General features: G+C 38.9%; 1 protein-coding gene across 4 annotated transcripts in view; it reads left to right on the top strand.

Annotated features, from left to right (window-relative positions):
• Positions 1-20,280, top strand: part of LOC129726007 (homeobox protein PKNOX1-like) — a 161,662-nt gene that overhangs the window by 118,922 nt on the left and 22,460 nt on the right. For all 4 annotated transcript variants that reach the window (XM_055682520.1, XM_055682522.1, XM_055682519.1 and 1 more), the window contains exon 4: positions 13,488-14,286. In XM_055682520.1, the coding sequence (XP_055538495.1) occupies positions 14,054-14,286 (233 nt within the window). In that variant the 5' untranslated portion in view covers positions 13,488-14,053. The remainder of the gene's footprint in view (positions 1-13,487; positions 14,287-20,280) is intronic.

Raw genomic sequence — 20,280 nt, 5'->3', positions numbered from 1 at the left:
TCAATGTCACAGGAATATGCCTCGTATTTTAGAACTCACGTATTTATATACACCCAAAATTGATAGAAATGATTGAAATGCTATAAATTTTCTTTTTACCAGTTTAAGCTCTAGGGCAAAACTTGTGTTTACCAATGCAATTCATAAATTTATTAATACTGCTAGTCAGATAATGTTTTTACACAAATCAAGTCCATACTTTCAACAAATTTTATCCGTGGTAAAATATTTATGATCCGTGACCATTCGACTCATACCAGTCTAATAAGACAAAAATCTCGCATTTTGAATTACTCACAACGTTTGGCACACCGGATCCTCATGTACTTTAGAAGCTATAGTCATAATATGAGTTATTTATCAACTCAAGCTTGCCTCATTTTCTGGGCCAGCCTATTCCAAACCGATCAGCCGAGACTGACTGCTGCAGTGCTTAAGGACAGAGCGCCGTGAAGGTTATAATTTACACCCGTCGCGGCCAATAAGTGAAGCCTGGTCTGGCTCCCGTGCCATCCATCCATCCATCCTTTTTCCTGCTAACCGACGACGGTGCCTTCGCCATATTTGCCAGCCAATCATCATAATTTCACACCCTCAGGTGCCTATTGATTTAAATAAATAATCATTATCTCGGCAGCAGAACAACCGAGAGTTCCGAGTGAGCACGAACGCGGCTGCTGTCCGCCAGTCTGGTGTAGGTTTATGAATCAAATTAATAGCTATTAAGTTAACTATCGCCATCATCATTACCGTGAGGCGCGCGCACTGTTCGCTGTGTTTGTGTGTGTGTGTGTGTGTGTGTGTGTGTGTGTGTGTGTGTGTGTATGTGCAGAGAGCTTCTGTTCCGACGTGGAAAATGCACAGTTTGGGACCAATAATTGCAGGTTTAGCCGCGTTCGATGCTACAACGCCCGTAACCACTTTCCCACTCTGGAACGGATCGTTTATCGTAGTGATTTATCAAGATGAAGTGCACACACCCTTAACCAGGGATTGTTGGGGAAAAAAAGAAGATATTATGTTATGTGGTACGAAGAATAGCTTATTTCTCCTGCACGATAAGCTACAGGTTGTTCTTTTTTATCGATAATTTGTCTCAATATACATAATTCATAATTAATCTGATCGGCGCTAAATTATCGCTCACCACTATTGACATGATCAATTCGTAATTATTCTTTGCTTGGTGATTAACGAGTATCTGTAGAGACAAAAGGTCATCAATGCAGTTAAATAAATGCAGCACGTTTATCAAATTTTGATTGGTCTGGGTGCTTGAATACCACAAAACGCAATACTTCTTAGGCAATTCCAGATGTCGATGGGTAATACGAATGCGAAACGAAAGCCACCGTTGGCGAAAAAGTTCCAGTAAAGTAGTAACGGGAGACAGAAAATGGCAATAATAAAAATAACACACAAATATATGTGTACGAGAGCAGCACGTGCTTTTAATAGGTTTTTTTACACAAAAATATGATTTACTGCCCGTACTTTCTCTCCGAGGGCTTCATCATCGTTTCTCACTCTGGATTGCTTTGGCCGAAGGATAATCCTTCATCCTCCTGTTTTTTTCTCCCAACTTTCGTCGACCCAGCAGCAGCAGCCGAATACAAGCATGAACCATGAAACGCATTTGACTGGAGTTTTATTTACTTTCGATGTCTTTTCCCGCTGGATTCTGACGGAGGACAGAACGAAAGAGCGGAGGGTGGATGCTGCGGTACTTATCAAAAACACATAACCAACATTTAATTGCCGAGTTGTGCTGCATGACGTGGTGACGCCATTCGATTCCAGGGACCGATTCGGAGACTGAATGCGGGTAAAGTACGGACGCGTCTGTCTGAAATGGCTTTTGTAAGACGTTCCCGCAGAACATATGGGAATGGGAGGCGTCTGATGGCAAGCAAGTGATGAAGGCGGCGGTTCGGTTTGACGTGTGAAATGGTTCTCGTACGGAATGTCGAGGACAAGGCATATTCGGATTGGAACGGAAAAATGTGTGTTTTATTGCTCCGAATTTCCGATGCGGACGGACGACAACGCCAAACCGGTTAGATATTGCGGACATAAATTACAAATGTGATTTCCATGTCACACACGAAGGGTTGTTATAATATAATGCTTTCCGTACTGCTGGAACCATCATTGTTTTTTTGTGACCGTTAAATTCAAATTTGTATTCAAATCTTTTCGAGGTAGCGCTAATTATCCAAAAAACCTGCATGAATTTACTCGCTAACTAAAAAAAATATATAACTCATGAAACTGATTTTTTAACATTTATCTTTAATTTCGAATAAATAAATCATATTTCTATCACTCATTCAAGGCTTTTTCGGAACCTGGACTAATATTTGCGTTTCAATGCCGATCACTAACTAGGAATTCGTATCCTTTATCACAGCTGCTTGTTTCCATCGGACACTTTCTTTGAAGTCTTATCTGTCCGGCTTCCATAGAAACGCTATCTCCCTTTCATGTGTGTGCATGTAGGAAATCTGGTTGCGCTGAAGGGCGGTCACAATCCGAGAGCAAACGATTCTCGTCCCTTACCGTTATTATGAGTAGCAAACATGCATCGGCTTAATTGCGGTAACGATCATACGCACTCCGGCAGCAGCACTCTTCAAATACCGGTCGGCAAATTAACTTCAATTAGAGAGACTTTATTTGAATATTTTATCTGTAAATGGATCACTTTCGTCGGGTCGCCATCTTCTTCTCGCCACACATCAGTGTAGCTGAGACTCTGAGACGCATGTCGAGAAGAATAACGTTTATGCAAATGCTAAGTGGCACAATCAGAACTCGACATTTTGTTGTACCTCCCAGCAGTTGTTCCAGCCGGAGTAAAACTGTGTTTAATTTATGTGGTATCCCATTTAGCTCTGGATTGCTGCGAAAAACAGAGACACGGAATAACTGTTGCATTCTCTCAACGTCTTACCGTGTGGAAGAACGCTTGCACCTCTCGGAGGTCATAACGATGCGATGCTGTATGCACTTACCGATGATAGTTATTTATAAACCTCCCTCCTCGCTGTCTACGCAATCACGCAGTCCGCAGATTCGGAAACCCAGAAGAGCTTCCTCCTAGGGAAAGGAACAGAAGGCATATTATTTTATTGGTGCCAAGAAGCAGCTTATCTTGTGCCAATATTAGCAGTTTAAATTATTCCAGCAGTGGCAACCGAGCGGGGTCCTGTTGCGTAACGTACACGCTTCTCGTACATGATACATCAGACCGACCTGCTGATGCTGTTGCTTTTGGTGCTGCCTGCTGCAGCAGATAATGTTTTGTAAACAATCACTAGCTTAGTATGCACGGCAGATGAATTAGGCTTACTCAACGCATAGGTGAAATTTTGTATGCTTGCAGCTTGGTTCTGATTTAGAGAGGTATACTACTGATGAATAAAGTTTGAAATAGGTGATAGTAGTTTGTTAACTTTACTAGCGTGACATGTGGAAAGTGCAAAAAAGTGCTGTTTAAAGATGCCTGTAACCTTCTTATCACTGAACACCAACATCTTGATCGTTGTAATGTTCCCTAAACTTGTGACAAAATGATTGTTATTTCTGTTTAATAGTAAACTAGCGAAAAGTTGAGTAAAGCTCGAACCAAGTTGGGCATACATTTTTTATGCGAATAGATTATTTCCCTAACGCAGACAGGAAATACATTGGTAAACGAAATATTTTCAGAAATTACAACCGATAAAAAAATCTGTCACACGAAATACACACACACAAATTTTGGTTGAAACACACTGGCAACTCTGAATGCATGGAGAGCAAGAAAATGCGATTTTGGATGCTACACTGTAAAAAATCGACACGTTACTGCGAAATGGATTCCACTTACATCTGTGCTAAAAGAGGAAACATTTCAAATCTACGTGAAATACATTTGCGTTTCGATTCACAGCACAAAATCAAGTGTTCTACACTTCAAATTGTTATGTCATGCATACTGAAACCAATCTTTTTACACTCAGATTTCAATGCTTACACACGTCAAATGCCAAAACACGTTAAAATAGCGTGGAATAAAAATCGATATGGGTCGACAGGATAGAATGATTAGGTTCGTTTATTGACATTCATATGTAAATAACATTAGGGATTAGCGTGCGATTTATTTTCAGTGTTCATTAGTTTGTAACGTTCCTCAGTCTAAGAATTATTTTCTAGGATAACACTGGTAAACACAAATTTTGCCCTAAAGCTCATGAGAACTCAACCGTTTCTAGTTGTATTCAACCGGAAACTGAATGAAAGAAAAAAAAACAACTCTCGGAACAGCCATATTCAACAATCATAAAAAATAAAATTTTAATATTGATTACATTCTTCTCGTTTGACCAGTGTAATCTTTAATTGTAATCATGATTTGATCTTTAATTTTAATCATGACATGACATACTCTGGTTGTAGAAATAATAAAAATAGCTTCCGTATTCCGGTCCGTTAGCCAACAAAGTAAAGTTAGTAAGTAGCTTCCGAATTCAGGAATTTTCTAAAATGGGACAGTTATGTGTTTACTCACAGACGCCAGCTGCAAAATAAATGCATGTCAAACCGATGAGTTGCGCGTGTTGCTTCAAAATACAATGCTTAAAGATCCTTATGCTTGATGCCTGTGATCTGTAGAGCTCGTTATCGAGAACTATAGTATCATTGGATCTCTCTCGTAGTTCTAGATCGTTATCTAGAACCAATTCTGATTAGTGCACGCTCTTTAACATTAGGTTCAATTCCTAATCAAGTCCAGATGATTTTCGGGTTGGAAACGTTCTGGATGAGCCTTGGATTGGAAATCCGTCAATTTTTTTTTTTTAATTATTGGTATACATTTGAAGGGTTACTATGTCTGAAATTAATAACCAGTCCGTTATTTGTTCGCCAACTGGTTACATTGCATGTTTTTAAAAATATCTCATATAGATAAATCGTCCAGCTCAAACCGATGTAGGGGTATGAGGTGGGACCATCATCATCATCATACAAGAGTATTTGTGTGGAAGGTTAGAAGTATTATTGTCTTATTAGAAGAGCAATTCCACAAAAAAACGGACAACCAATTTATTTAACCATTTTTGATTTGGCTGAAACTTTGCATAGATGTTTCTATGGGCAAAAGATGTCATTTTGTGCTATTGTTTCAAATGTTCGTTATTTTTGTAAAATGAGCTTTTTAGATAATGAATTTTAAATTTTTTATACAACTTTTTTTTAAATACAATTATTTGTTTTAGAATATATATTTTTTTCGGAGAGACAAAATTGTTATCTTCAACTTTACCGAAGACGCCATACCGATCAAACAAACCGTTTTGGCTTTAAAAAATATTCGTTATCATCAATACCTTCCCAAAATCGCATTTTTAAATAGCTTCCCAAAAATGAGTCGGGTTCCTAAAAAATTAAAACAATAGCACAAAATGAAATCTTTTGCCTAAAGAAACATCTTTGCAAAGTTTCAGCCAAATCAAAAATCACAATTAAAAAAAATATACATAAAAACTGTCTCATCAAAAATGTAGCTAATTAACCAGTGTGAGTTTGTAATATAACTTTATCGAGTCAACGCTGTAAGTTTCACAATGCGTGATTAATAAATACTAGCCTTGTCCAAAACCGAAGTACCTTAGAAAAAAAAATTAAAAAGAGATCAGTCTTATCTAAAGGAAACGATTGGTAGGTGTCTGATCCCAATTTTGCCCCAGTTCCCCTACAATACTAAAATAGATTTATCTCGAAGTTAGATTAACTTCTTTGAAATCTGTTCAATATTACATTAATCACATTAGAGTGTAAGAGATCTTCAAAGTTACAATAAGAATTTGTCTTCACATGATCCTCTTGTTGCGGGGAGGGGGTCGCATTTAACTTTATCGAAGACGGGATGATGCGGTCTCATAGCTGAAGCGAAAGTTTTATTTTTTGACCGGTACTAGCCTGAAATGCGACCCCCTCCCCGCAAAAGGGTGAGGATCACGTAAAGACAATTTGTCATTGTATCTTTGAGTATCGCTTACATAATTACATAAAACTGGTTTCAAATAAGTCAATGTAACGTCGAGAGAACTTATTTTCGTATTGTAAGGGAATCGGGGAGAAATTGACATGTTGCTGATATTTTACGTTGATCAGACACCTACCAATCGATTTCTGAGACTTTTTCGCTCTATATTAGACAGATTTTAACTGCCACGTTTAAATATTACCGCATTACCATTAAAGCTAATATACGCACCTAAAACTGGATAGCGAGCTCGGCTGAAAAAATATCCGAGTTCACTCGGCAACTACTCGGCAATTTAAACGATATTTCGGCAAAAATATACCTGATATCTCGGCACGAATTTTACTCGTTCCCGAATTTCGGCCACACAGCTGTCATTCTCATGAACCATTGGCCGCCATTTCTCTTTGTACAAATTTCTGCAAACTTATTAAATACGACGTACTAAACAGGAAGCGGATAAAAGTTTTGCTGAAATTTGTGTAAACCACAGATTCGTGCGAAGTGGCAGTAGTGTACTTGAAAAATCGTGTAACGCCTGTGCAAACAAGCACTAAACGGAAAATGCACCTTAAAGTGAAACTTTTGAATATTCTGTAAACATTCATTGCTCAAAGTTAATAAATTACTTTCTTAGTAAAGCTCATTGAGCTTATTACTTATTTTTTATAGAAAACTACTGAATTCTCAGCGAAATTATTCTCTGCAATTGTGTAATCGCCTCCATTGTGCCGAAACATTCAGCTTTTATAGCCGAGAAGTCGTTCGACTAGTATGCCGCCTCTCGGTTATAGGGTAGGGAACATATTCTAAGCAGCTTTAGGAACTGCCTGTGTATTCAGATGAAATACTCGAAATGTGTTGGGTGAAATTCAAACAGTAGTATACTGCCGGTACCCGGATAACTGTCCCATAATGAAAAACAACATGTTGAGAAAACGGCGATTTAATATTATCCGTGAATTTTCGGATTTCCAGCAATTACATCCAGAACCAATGACCATAACAGTTTCATGGCACCACAAGTTTATCGTTGAGAACACAAAACCATGGATGGAATTGGTTTTACATTATATAACTTGAAAAAAAGACAAAATGGGACAAAATATGCGAGTACCTTTCAAAAATACTCACATATTTTGTCCCATCACATATAAATTAAACCAGCAACCGGCAGTATCATTGGCAACGTAGATTGTACTACAGAAAAACAACATTAGTCTAGTTAATTAAATGACATACTTCTATATGCCTAAAATAATCCGATATACACTAATCTGGAGCAAAATTATATGTTTGCACTTTGCACCACTATTCAGTGGGACTGTAATGCGGGTACTTTCAATATGGGACAAAAACAACTTGGTATTTTTCTCATGTTTTTCCATACAAAAGTATCAATTTTAATTTTTTTCCAGAAAATATGATAACGATTTAGTCGATTCCCGATGATATCTCAGCAGTGACCAAAATCAGTATGGGACAGTTATGCGGGTACCGGCAGTATATCAATATGTTCTCTATCGTTTTGTCTTTTCTTGCGGTGTATATTTTGCTAGAACAACAAAAATACTATTCACAACTTTGCTGAAAACATCGCATGAATCATTTTGGCTTAGTTAAAATAAATAGTTTTTTTTTAATTGTAACTTTATTTCTCATTTCTACAAGATTAAACAACCATCAATGTTTAGGTAACCTTTTATAGTTTTTATAACAGAAAATATTCTTTTTTAGAAATATACTTTCTAAAATAAACTTATTAATTTTTTTTCTTAAATAATTTTTTTTCTCGCGTTGTATGTTTTATTTTTGACAAAATTATTATCTTCAACTTTGCCGAAATAGTCACACCGATCAAAAATCGCCCTTGCTTTAAAAATATTTGTAATCATGACCTTTTCTACATAACCCCATGAGTTGCGATTCAAAAAAAATCTTATTGATCAAATGAAGGATTTATGCAGCATCGATTAAAAGAATTACACTAAAGTTGTTATTAGAATAAAATACTCAAACCTCAATGTTTTGCAAAAATCTAGTTAGTGATAAAATATTCTGATCGAATTTGTGATAGATTTTCAGTAGTCTAAAATAAATGTATTTCGTAATCGTAAAACAAATGTATAGTTGTAATATTGATGTTTTTCCAACTAAGAAATCAAAATAGTATGGGGTGGTATCCAAGAACCCACCGCGCAGTGGTCCAACAAGGCAAAAAGTGGAACTTAATTCCATAGCGCCTTTCACTTTTATCCTAGCTTAAAAGTGTCTTCGGAACAATGTTTGTATGAATGACCCGCATAATCGCAAATTGTCAAAAAATATGAAAAGTTCACTATACTAAAAGAAAAAAATTAACTTTTGTGTTAAGAGATAGAAGAATAGTTTGTTCAGCAAAGTTGTAGAAGTTTTAAAAATATAAACTTTGTTGAACAAATGAAAATCCTATCTTTTTTCGGAACAAAGTTATAAAGTATATTATATTGAACTTACTTAAAAGGTAGTTATTTGTACTTAACTTTTGTTAGTTGCATTTAACACGAAAGTGTTGTTCGGAGAAATTGTTAGGGCACACACAAATCTCCGAGACTTACATTAAAAGGTTATATCATATTTTAGCTTATTTTTATTTTTGTTCAAAAACGTATAGATTAAAAACGGGCAAGGGGGAATAATGATGTCAACACTTTTCCTTGAAGTTAAGCCTAAGTACTATAAACTCCTTAAGATTCCATTTGTCCCAACCCACCCATATTAGAGTACGGCGAGCATATGTTACAGTAGGTTTTCATATTACAAAATACTAACTTTTTTGTGTTAAGAGATAGAAGAATGGTTTAAAAGTTGATTTTTTTATTTTTAGTATAGTAAACTTTTCATTTTTTTTTTTGACAATTTGCGATTATGCGGATCATTCATACAAACAATTGTTCCGAAGACACTATTGAGCTAGGATGAAGGTGAAGGCGTTATGGAATTAAGTTTCACTTTTTGCCTTATTGGACCACTGTGCACCGCATGGTAGACGTGGGATTACGGGAGAACCTAATGAAAAATTTTATACTGAAACAATGCTGCTGCAGATGTGTGAGTAGTGTGATGTTCCATGATACTGTCCACTGTGCAAAGCCAGCGGTTCTGCTAACAATTCTGAATCCCTTTTAGAAAATTCACAACACTTTATTAAAAAGACGGTTATAGTTTGACATCACAGCAGAATTTCGACCTTCATACTCATTTCCGCCACCAGCTATCGTTATCACGAACAGAATTTTCCTCCAGTCGCACAACGGCAATATGCAACACGTAACAGTTGCATTCTTGGTATCTGCTTCCGTCCGACTCAAGAACAATTGAATTCGTACATTTCGTACATCCGTTTTGTGAAACTGAGACAAAGTGTGAGACCTTGAAATTAAGGCGGTGCTTGGAGAAGAAAGCTCAAGGAACAGAAACCAACTATTATATCACAAGTTTGGGGCAACCTTTACCTTTCGATCAAGACATTGGAGTTTAAAATTCGTTCAGGAGTAGTAACATAATACGCAATTCAAGAGGGCCATTTTCGTTACAATTTTCATAGCAAGCCACCCTACTAAAATAAGACGTGTCCCACTTTATAAACGATTACCAACAAAATGGCATAGTCTATTGAAACATCTGTGCAAGGTTCAGCCAGAGTCAAAAACGGCCTATTGAAATCGTTGTCCTATGTTGCTTGGAATTTGTCATGTTTAATAATTTTGGCATCTTAGTGTGGTTTGTCATACACTAAAGTCACTTTTTACGCGAACTATTTCGCGAGATTTTTACCAATTTTTCTTTTGTTTATTCATAATGTCGCTTGAATTTCCGTTATGAATCACCTGATACATACAGTAAACAAACCATATTTAAACGTTAGCAATTTCATTGGGACGCCCTATACTTTTAGTTGTGTGAAAATGTCTGATGACCAAATAATCGTTACTTGCGGAAATGGTTACTTCGAGAGTTTGAAAAAGTTTACGGAAACGCTACTTTAAGTGAAACAACATGCCGTGATTGGTTCCATCGCTTGAAAAATTGCAATTTCGATGTTGATGACTTCCCGCGTGAAGGAAGGCCAAAAACCTGAATTGAAGGAATTATACGATAAGGATCCAAGCCAAACGCAGGAACAGCTTGCTTCGGTATTAGGTGTTATCCGCTAAGCCATTTCCTAGCGATTACATTCTTTGGGAATAATTCAAAAACAGGGAAGTTGGGTTCCTTGTGATTTTAAACCAAAAGACGTTGAGCGTCGTTTTTTCGCCTGTAAGCAACTGCTCCAACGGGTAAAAAGGAAGTTTTTCTTTTTGCAAAAAAAAAAATGTTGTGTATTAGATAGCATCAGGCCGGTGTTATTTATTATAAGCTGTTGAAACCGAGCGAAACAAGCACTGGGAAATGATATCGACTTTAATTGATGCAGCTGAGCCGAACACTGCGCCAAAAGGGTCATAATACGAGCAGAAGCACGAGAATTACGATTAAACGGCATTACAATGTTTGGCAGCATACGGCATCCAAGTTTCTAAAACTTACATAGAAACGTTCATATGTGAAGTCCTACTAATCATGCAGCAGTTTTGTTTTATCGATTCCTATTTTAAATTCTACATAATCCGAATCAGCCCAGAATACCCCGTGAATATTGTAATTTTTTAAACTTTAAATAGCTACTGCGTTCACGTACAAAACAAAACTAACTGTAAGGGATTTTCTCTGTTAGCGTCATCTACTGGTGTTCAGAAAATCGCCAAATGATGGAAATGACACTAAATTGCATTTTAAGTCGAGAAATGTTCAATGTGTCAAGGAATACCATATGGCATCATTGGGCTGATTTGGGTTAACTTTGGGTCTCAACCATAGAAACATGGCCAAATAAGAGCTGTGTCAATGGAAAATAGTAACAACTCGTCCTATTTTTTACTAATTAAATAGTACGCATTAAACATTATCCCATGAGCAAAAAATTGCTTTCAAAATAAAAAAGAAAGCAGGCTTCCGATGGCGATTCTTAGGACCATCTCGCACTCCTACCATTACTACGTATTTCAAATTTTGCTCCGGTCTAAGCTGATCTCCGTCGCATATGGCATACGCGGCTTACGAAAGTCCAACCTCCCCGACTAAAGTACACAGGAGAGAAAAAAAGAAGAGGAACAGTGAATGTGGACAGGATTAAAAAAGTACCTTCTGGTGTAAGCCGCATCGTATGGGACCAGTTGTATACCCATGTTACGTAGGTACGACACATCAGTAGCAACAAGATGCACACGTTTATGATGATCCTCTTTTTTGCGGACTTCCCACCCCGACCCAGTATGGCTTATGGCAGATAGACCTTAGGCTGCCCAGACCTGGGCACTATGCGGCAGACACGGCAAACTGTCAAGAGACTGCCAAAGGTACGTGTTCTTCTCGTTTCCCCCACTGCGCTGATAAAAGCATTTCGAGGTATTCACCTCGTACCGGAAACATTTGTTCAGCTGTGTCCTTCTCATCCGTGTGAGTTCATTCGTTGCTAACCACGAACAGGAACAAGCAAGAATGCCAACCAAACATAGCTTTCATTCATGAATTTGGGAATTGAGACAAGATTATCAACTCTTCTCCCTCAATCCACTTGACCATCGCTCACCGATGTCCCCTTCCATTCAATACTCCGACACGCCACTGCTACGAGGTGATGAAAGACAAAAGGTTCCGGCAGTTCTCAATCCGGAGCAACACTTTCCCGTTATCAGATGGTACTCTCCTGAGATCATGTCACAGCCATTCAATTTCCTTTCCGCAGCAAATGCTTTCACATCTCGTTGCTATTCTAAACCAGTTCGTACGATTCAGACCCTTCGGAACCCTGCTCCGAAAAAGTAGCAGAGCTAATTCCGGCTGAAATGAGCTCAATTCAACCCCACGCGCCGAATAGTAATCTAGGATAGTAGAGGCAACACGAAAAAAAAACTTTCAATTTCGCTTCGGGTAGCCAATATCGAAATTATGATAAGCTTCGTTTCGCTTTCTTTCGGTCGCCCTTGACTTGGGGTAAGAAACTGCCAGCGCTGTTGTTCGACATAGTTTCGTGCCTAATGAAAAAAGAAAGAACGGAAAGGGTGGTGGTTTTAATCGACCCCAACACCGCCACCGCCGCCGGGAGAATCGCTAGAAAGTCGGATTAAATAGTAGGGGAGTTTTCCCCATTTTAATAAGGGCGAAGAAGAAAAAAAAAGTAAATTGGTCGATATAAAACGCAAGCAGTTTTTGTACGTGAGTCTTTTTTTTTCGACTAGGAACGAAACTCGGAACCATCGGCATAGCGAATTGTACCGATTGGTCGTTTGGGAGATTTGTTCAAGAGGGAAGGTTTTATTATGGTTTGTAAATGTAGCAGAATCAATTGAAATAAATTATAAATTATATTGAGTTTGACTACACAATAACACGGAGAGTTGAAGAATTTTTAATATAATTTCGGAATTATCATTCAATTTAAAATTGAAATATTGCTTCTCCACCTTTCATTATCATCTACAAGTCATTAAAACTGTTGAAGGCGGTTTTTATTTCATTCATTTTTCAAGGTTTAGGTATTTTTTCTCTTTCGTGCATCCTCTAGAGTATTAGAATGTACTAAATTTTGTTCTTGATTATCATTCGAAAGATTAAAGAAATTGCTAGTAATAGTTATGATAAACAACAATAATAAACCTGGTCCAAGGTTACTTCCTTGAAGAACATCAAACAGAAAATTATGATCCTTTGCGAACAATTACACTATTTTGGTTTTGTGCTGATGGCTCATGAGAGTAAAACTTCTACGTGTAACAAGGCACAACACTTATTGCTTTACAAAAACTTGTTTATAACTTAAAAGTTACAGATAAATTATTCCTCTATGTTTCATACATCTTCGAACCACCATAATTGATTTGGTTTTTGTCGTTTTGGCATTGATAATGCCCCTAAGGTATTTTGAAAGCGTTGAGTCTGAAAATTTTCCATTTCATTAATTACAAATAAATTATTTGTAATAAGTAAAGAACGAAGTGTATCAAAATCATATTACACTTTTAGGTAAACACAGCTTAATTAACTTTAATAGTTCTCATTATTCAATTTAAAACCAATCGTTCGAAAGTGAGCGTATTATGTATAGCAAATTTGGATGCTTCGAATGATACATTATTCTAGCTCGCGGCTCCACAAACATCAATATATTTGAACTACATTTCGACTAGACTTCAAAAACAATTATAGTCCCACCCTTCCACCCACCGGGGGCGGGAGTAACCAAAATCATCGTGGTTTATTACCGTATGGCATCATTCAGAAACGAACGTTATCGATCACTCACTGCCCGAAAAACCATCAATTTTACAGCGGAAATCTAATTTCGTTTTCCCCTTCCCCCTCTCTGTTTCAGGCAACCTTTGGATAGTTAGGCCACGCTAGGGCAACAGCCGTTACACAGGCAGCAGCATGGAAAAATTAATCCACTCCGAAATTTTGTCTACATAAACTGCAATTCGGAACACGCCTGGACGAACGGACGGACGGGTGGCGCGGTGCAGCGACGACAACGGTGGAAAACAATCAATGCCAAATTGATGAACTGATTTATGCAAATCGGATTGCAAGGCAAAAGTTGCTCTTTGTCCACTAGAACCGATTGGACTGTGTGAATCCAGCCCCGGGAACGGATACCGGTTTAGTCAGAGAATCACGTTCCGTGCAATAATCAGATCCCTATTTTTCGCTGCTAGAAAACACAAGGTCCCCGTAGAATCGTCGAATAAGTTTTTTTTTTTTTCGTTCTCGTTTCGGGCCGAGAGTGTATGTGCAATAAGTTAGTTCATCTTTTCATATGATTTCCGTGTGCTACTGCTATATTCCGGAACAGAGATAGAAAACAGCAAGATTGCGGCTTCGTATTTGTGAATATCGAAATCTGTGCAGGAGTTAAGCGAAGCGAAGAAAACGGCGACAAGAATGCAGGAAAATAGTGTCGCTGCAGTTCCGGTGTCCGGTGCGACCGTTACCGCCGCCGGCATTACGGGGAACGGCAATCAGGCGGCGGGTGGTGGTGGTGGCGGGAGCGGAGGTCATACGGCTTCCAGCAACACTTCCGGCACGACGCCAGTGTCGTCTTCGCCGGGCAACAGCACCAGCATCAGCGAGATCGATCAGGCCCAGTTCGAGGCGGACAAGCGGGCGGTGTACAAGTGAGTTTGTAGAAATACTGTTTTTTTTAGTAGAAGGAAGATAGGCGGCATTCATAAATTACGTAACGCAAAAAATCCAATTCTTGGACCCCCACCCCCCATATGTAACGAAACGTAACGCAAACGCCTACCCCCCCATCAAAATTACGTAACGCTGTAGAAAAATTTGCTTAATAAAAATGCTTGTTTTTAGAGGGTTTCTCCAGAGATTTTTTGTTACGTAACGCTGATCTTACCTCCCCCCCCCCTTCCCTATGTAACAAATCGTAACGCTCGAGGATACCCCCACTCACCCCTATGAGCGTTACGTAATTTATGGATGCCGCCATATACATGTCGATTTCCTTTAAGTGATTGTTTATTTGGAAAACAATCACTTTCAACTGATTAAACTTTGTGTGTTATTCGGTAGACAATTTCAGCAACTTTTCTGGGATCTACATTACACTAGAAATACTCAGAGGGTGAGGTGAGTGGTGAAAAGAAGTAAATTTGGCAGCTGGGTTGCATATGTCAGGGATGCCAAATTTCTTCTTTTTACTTTTTTTTTGACTCGTATGATAACTTTCATGTTTATGTTTAATTTAATACAAAAATACATGAATCCCCGGTTAATAGCACTAGAAAATGCAGTTTGTGAGTATTCTTAATTTATTACTTAATAATTAAAAAAGAAAAAATAACACTTTCTTGATTGTACATTGCAATACCCGTCACTGTGGTGTTGCCTTTCTTGTTCGTTTAGCTCACAACTTCAGCACTCATCTCTTTCTTTGAGTATTGCTGGTTTACGCCGTCAACACATACATAAGTTCGTGTCCGGCTGAACTTCTCTGCTATACTCTATTGAAATTTTGTTTGCAAAAGTACACTAAATCAGGTGCATCATCCTTCTAGTAACAACTAAATCAGGTTTCGCTCAGTATAGAAATTTCATCAATCTATAAATCAACTGTTGTAGGCGGTTGTTTACTGGTGGATGTAACAACCAATCGACCGATTTGAACGGTTTAACATATAACATTTATTTTGTCTAACAAAAGTAGATTACATATATTTATTAGAGGACGTCATCATAACCACTTGGCAGAAGAAACGTACGGATTTCCACAGACACTAAAACACAGTTGTTCTGACTTTTTTTTTCCATTTAATTGTTAGTTACACGACAACGATTTACGATTTTACTTGTTTTAGGAGAAATGTCGTTTACAAAACAAATATATAGTAGAGGGCCCAAGTGAGAGCCTTGAGGAGCTCCTGAGGTTACCTGAATAGGTTTCAAAAGTCTACATTTGAGATTGACTGTTTGTTGACGATCTGTCAAATACGATTCATTCCATTTGAGTAATCGTGGATGAATCAAAATCTGTGCATGCTGAAATAAAAATTTCATCGTATATTGATTCAGGAAATAGTCTAGAAACTTCAAAATTTACTCTTACATACCATATTTCTTCTACCTGACGAGATTTGACACATGGAACAATTGATAGGTATGAAAATTCCCAACATTTGTTTGATCTGTTTGAAAAAGTTGAGAAAAAATACAGACATATTTCCATCTTACGGACACAGGGAGGGGTCCAGAGGGATGGTACCTTCACCAAAACTTAACTATTCCACTGGAATAATATTTCAAGTTTTCCCAAATCGACCGCGCCAGTGCTGAGAACGACCATTTTCAAAAAAGAAAGTTCCGTCTCGGGTCTTTAAAGGGGGAAAATTGTATCGGACGTCGATTTTTGAATCTAGAAATATTATATTTGGCGAATGTTTTAACATTTTTCTTAGTTTACTCAACTTTGAAGAAATCAGATATCGGTAATTGGATTTTAAATTTTTCGATTTCTTGGCTCATGACGGCTCCGAAAATTTGAATTCTGGGAAGAATTTTGGCATTTTCCTAAAATTTGCCCACCCTTACTAACACGCAGAGAATCCATCTTCAGGATACCTATAACTCGGTGACGGAATTGTGAAAGGAATCGCAAACACGATGCGGAGGATTCCCACTCACGATTCTTATTTCAAAAATCCTAGAGCCATAGGAGGATTCTTTTTCAGGAATCCTTTTCAAGGACGCTCAGGAATCCAATGTGAGGAATCCTAGAGAATCTATGCGAATCGTATGTGTTCGTCCGGGCAGTTCTCCGGCAGACAAAAGTTATCTAGACAAAAGTTATATCTTGGGTTTTTTTGCGTCTAACAACGATATTTGAGCTCTGGACGTCATTCCGATTCCATGAATGTTCCATATGATATATTTTATTGATTTAACTCATTATGGCCCGGACCTAGAACCAGATATTTCTCCAACGTAATTTTCACGACACAGGTTTGTATTGTTCTAATCAGTCATTTTTACCGAGTTTCTCACTGTTCGTGTTACCAAACAGTGGTCCAATGTGTGAAAACGATTGAACAATTAATGTGGCGAATCCTGGAAAATATGATTTTATTGAAATTTATTCTCGCTGTGGTACAAAAACTTCAAATCATTCAGAATATACATGAATACAGTGCTTTTTCGATTTTATCACAGTCAAAAAAAAATTTGGTGAATTTGGCGAAACCGTGAATTTAGCGAAATGATAAAAATTATTTTTTTTGTGTTGGACTTAATTGAAATTTATGATATTTTGAGTAAAATGATGCACTTGCATAATTGAATGGAATTTAAGTTCAAGATACAAATGAATAAACAAGCAAAGGTTATTTTTTTTAAATTTTTCTCCATTGAATTTTCGCGGACTTTCTCACGATTATTATACATGCATATGATTTGTACTGCTCATTCTTTAGCATAGCCAGCAGAGTCTAATGCTTGTTTATGTGAAATTGTGAAACCGCTAGATTTTATAATTTTTAAAACCACGCTCTATGAGGACCAAACTGTAGGGATATTTAAGTTGTTAACAGATCTTCTTTCTCAACTGCCCGAATAATAGGCAATTTTTGCTTCAAAGTCAATGAAATACGTATTTTACGGTTCATTTTTCTCAAAATTATGACACAAATCATTTGTAACAGATATGACACTCGGTTGCCTCAGAAAATGAATCAAATAAATTGAGTTTATAAACTATTCACTTAAATGCAAGGACACAAGGCACAAATGAAAATGATGTTTCGAATACATTTTCTGCAACTGGAAGCACATTATTCTTGATTTGAAGTTTTTTTTAAAAAACCGTCTCAACTCAAACGGACTTCGGAAAGTTGTGTTTCATAGCGATTAAAATCGAATTGCATGGCACCCCAGTGAACACGTATTGGACCTATTTCTAAACACATTTGCGCGAAACGCTCCCCTCCCTATGGAATGGAAGGGGAGGCGTGCTCGGTAGGTTTTTTGTACCTAACATTCCCAGCTGTTATATACAGAAAATGGAATATGTTTATCGCATCTCAGTTATGCGTAAAATAATTCTAAAGTAATGTAAACCTACACAAAAACCAATTAGGGTTTTGTACTTCATCAGTTCAGGGCGCGCCGTGTGCTCCTGGATCGAAGCGTCCTGCAAAAGTCAAATTAGGCCCGATTTCTAGCTTGGCGGTTACCAGAGATCCTTAGTATACGAACTCTTCTCCCGCTTCGAGTTCATCGCCGTCCATGATCACCGTCCGTGGGAGGCGAATGCTGGTTTCTCTCGAGCGTCTCCCTTCATATACATGGTTTTCGACGCATTAATTTCTAGTCCAAATCTCTTAATCTCCACTTTTAGTCTCGAGTAGATTATCTCCGCCATCCCAAAGTTTCTCGTAATAACGTCTAGGTCGTCTGCGAAGGCTATAGGTTGACTACCTTTGCTGAAAATCGTATCTACCGTTTCGATGTCCGCTCGTCAGATTACACTACTCTCCAGATCAATATTGAACAACGTGCAGGATAGTCCATCTCTTTGTCTCAACCCTCTGCGCGCTTCGAAGGGATTCGATTGATACGCACACGTAACACATCACTCGATCCAAGATAGCTTTGATAAGCTGTGTCAGTTTATCCGGAAAACTGTGGTCGTGCCTTATTTGCTGGTCTCGACCGACTATATCATACGCTGCCTTGAAGTTCACGAAAACGTGATATGTTCTCATCCGCCTCTTTGCCGTATTTATAGCGTCCTTATTGATCCGAGCTGCAGGATTGTTCTTTAGTGACCCAATTTCCCGTTATCGTTTATAGGCACTGCTTTTCGGAAAACCGCCGTGTCGACCACCTCGCGCTCGCTTTCGAGCAGGATTCACTCCTCATCCCTACACTGGACTGGGTGTGTAGCCCTTACGGGATTGGTTTACCTTCTCTTTAAACTTGCGCGTGTCATTAGCCCGAAACAGTTGTTTCAGCTCTTCACGATCTCTGTCCTGCTAGCGTTTCTGTCTCCTCAGAATCATGGTTCTTTATCCTCAAAATCCAATGCCAATGGTCAACTCACTTCGTACTCGTCGATGTTTGGCCGCCCAAATTTGGCGATGCTTAGACAGCTTTGCCAAGCCAGTTTTTTGCTCTCCATCGCTTGTTGGCCTTTTCCGTCGACCCAGTTATTTTGTCGGTTCGACATTACCTCATGTGATGCTGCGGTTATGGCCTCTCCGATGGCCGAGCATAGCTTGCCTCAGCCATAGTCGAGAGTCGAAACACATAGTTCCTCCGTGGAAGGTAGTGCCTTGTCTAGTAAGCGCGCGTAATTCTCGGCAGCCTGCGGGTTGTGCAACTGCCGAATGTTTGGCCGAGAAGGACGGCATTGTCGTGTGTGAAATACCGTAGACTATCTTGGGCGCACATGTACTGCTATTAGGTAGTGGTCGGAAGGGAGCGTATGTTTATGATGTTCGAGAAAAACCGGCCATCAATGAGCACGTGGTCAAAGTGATTTGTTGTTTCGTGATCAGGTGACCTCCATGTGGCTTTGTGAATATCTTTAAGTGGAAAAAAGTGCTTCTAATCACCAGGCCGTTGTCGTTCGTGTCGATATGTAGGCTGTGAGGGTCATCACCGATCTATACATCACTTTCCTAGCAACCTTAACGTTCATATCCCCAATAACCCAATAACAATCTTGATGCCCCGTGACGGGTAGCTGTCGTATGTGGCCACCAACTACGCGTAGGACGTTTCCGTCTCGTTGCCAGGTCTATTTTCGTGCAGGTTGTGCACGGTGATGATGCTGTAGTTGTAGAAACGATCTTTAATCCACAACAAAAACATCCTCCCGTTAATCGCCTTCCAGTTGACCATGCGATCCTGCATTCTGCCCAGCACATAAAAACCAGCTCATAGCTCGTTGCTTGCTCCACCTGTGCTGAGTCTTACCGCCACGAACTCTCCACACCTTCTCACCTTTCAACAAATCTCCTGCAGAGCCATGATGCCGAACCTGCGAGGTTCTAACTGTGACTTCCCTATCTCCGTCCAAAAATTTTGTCGACGTTGTTCTAGGCACCAAGTTTCCATACGTGGTTCATTTTTGTTGACAAGGTCCGTGCCGAACGTTCCGAATCATGTTTCCCGATTTTACGTAGTATAATTGTGATGGGGCTGCCATCTTGGCTCTAGCGTTCAAAACAACACGTTTTTTAATTAAGCCGCCAGCTCCGGATAAGACGCTGTTGTGAGCCGCCTCAGACTTGGGAAACAGACGATCAGAATGGTTGGGATTTCCTCCGAGAACATCAGCCTCCCCTCCACCCTTCCCTATCAGCATACGAACGAGGTCCCACCGTGAATTGGTTGCCGTAATTTTCGCTTGGTTAGTAGTATCCCGGCTGGTACCACGAGGATGTAGGGATAGCTGTCGAGGGCGGAATGCTTCGGACCACAATGGGGTCTATTTTTGGCTCCCAAGTACACAAAGTACTGATGGTACCCATTGCCAGACCATCTACTAACCAAATCCAACCTTCGATCATGGATTTTCAATCACTTATTAACATTCATGACTCCACACCCACGTACGTAACGTTTAGTACGAGTACAAAACATACTTTTCGATTATG

The sequence above is a fragment of the Wyeomyia smithii genome, chromosome 2 (assembly GCF_029784165.1).
Source record: "Wyeomyia smithii strain HCP4-BCI-WySm-NY-G18 chromosome 2, ASM2978416v1, whole genome shotgun sequence".
Lineage (NCBI taxonomy): Eukaryota > Metazoa > Arthropoda > Insecta > Diptera > Culicidae > Wyeomyia > Wyeomyia smithii.
The sequence above is the reverse complement of the archived record's forward strand: the minus strand, read 5'-3'. Positions and strand labels throughout refer to the sequence as shown.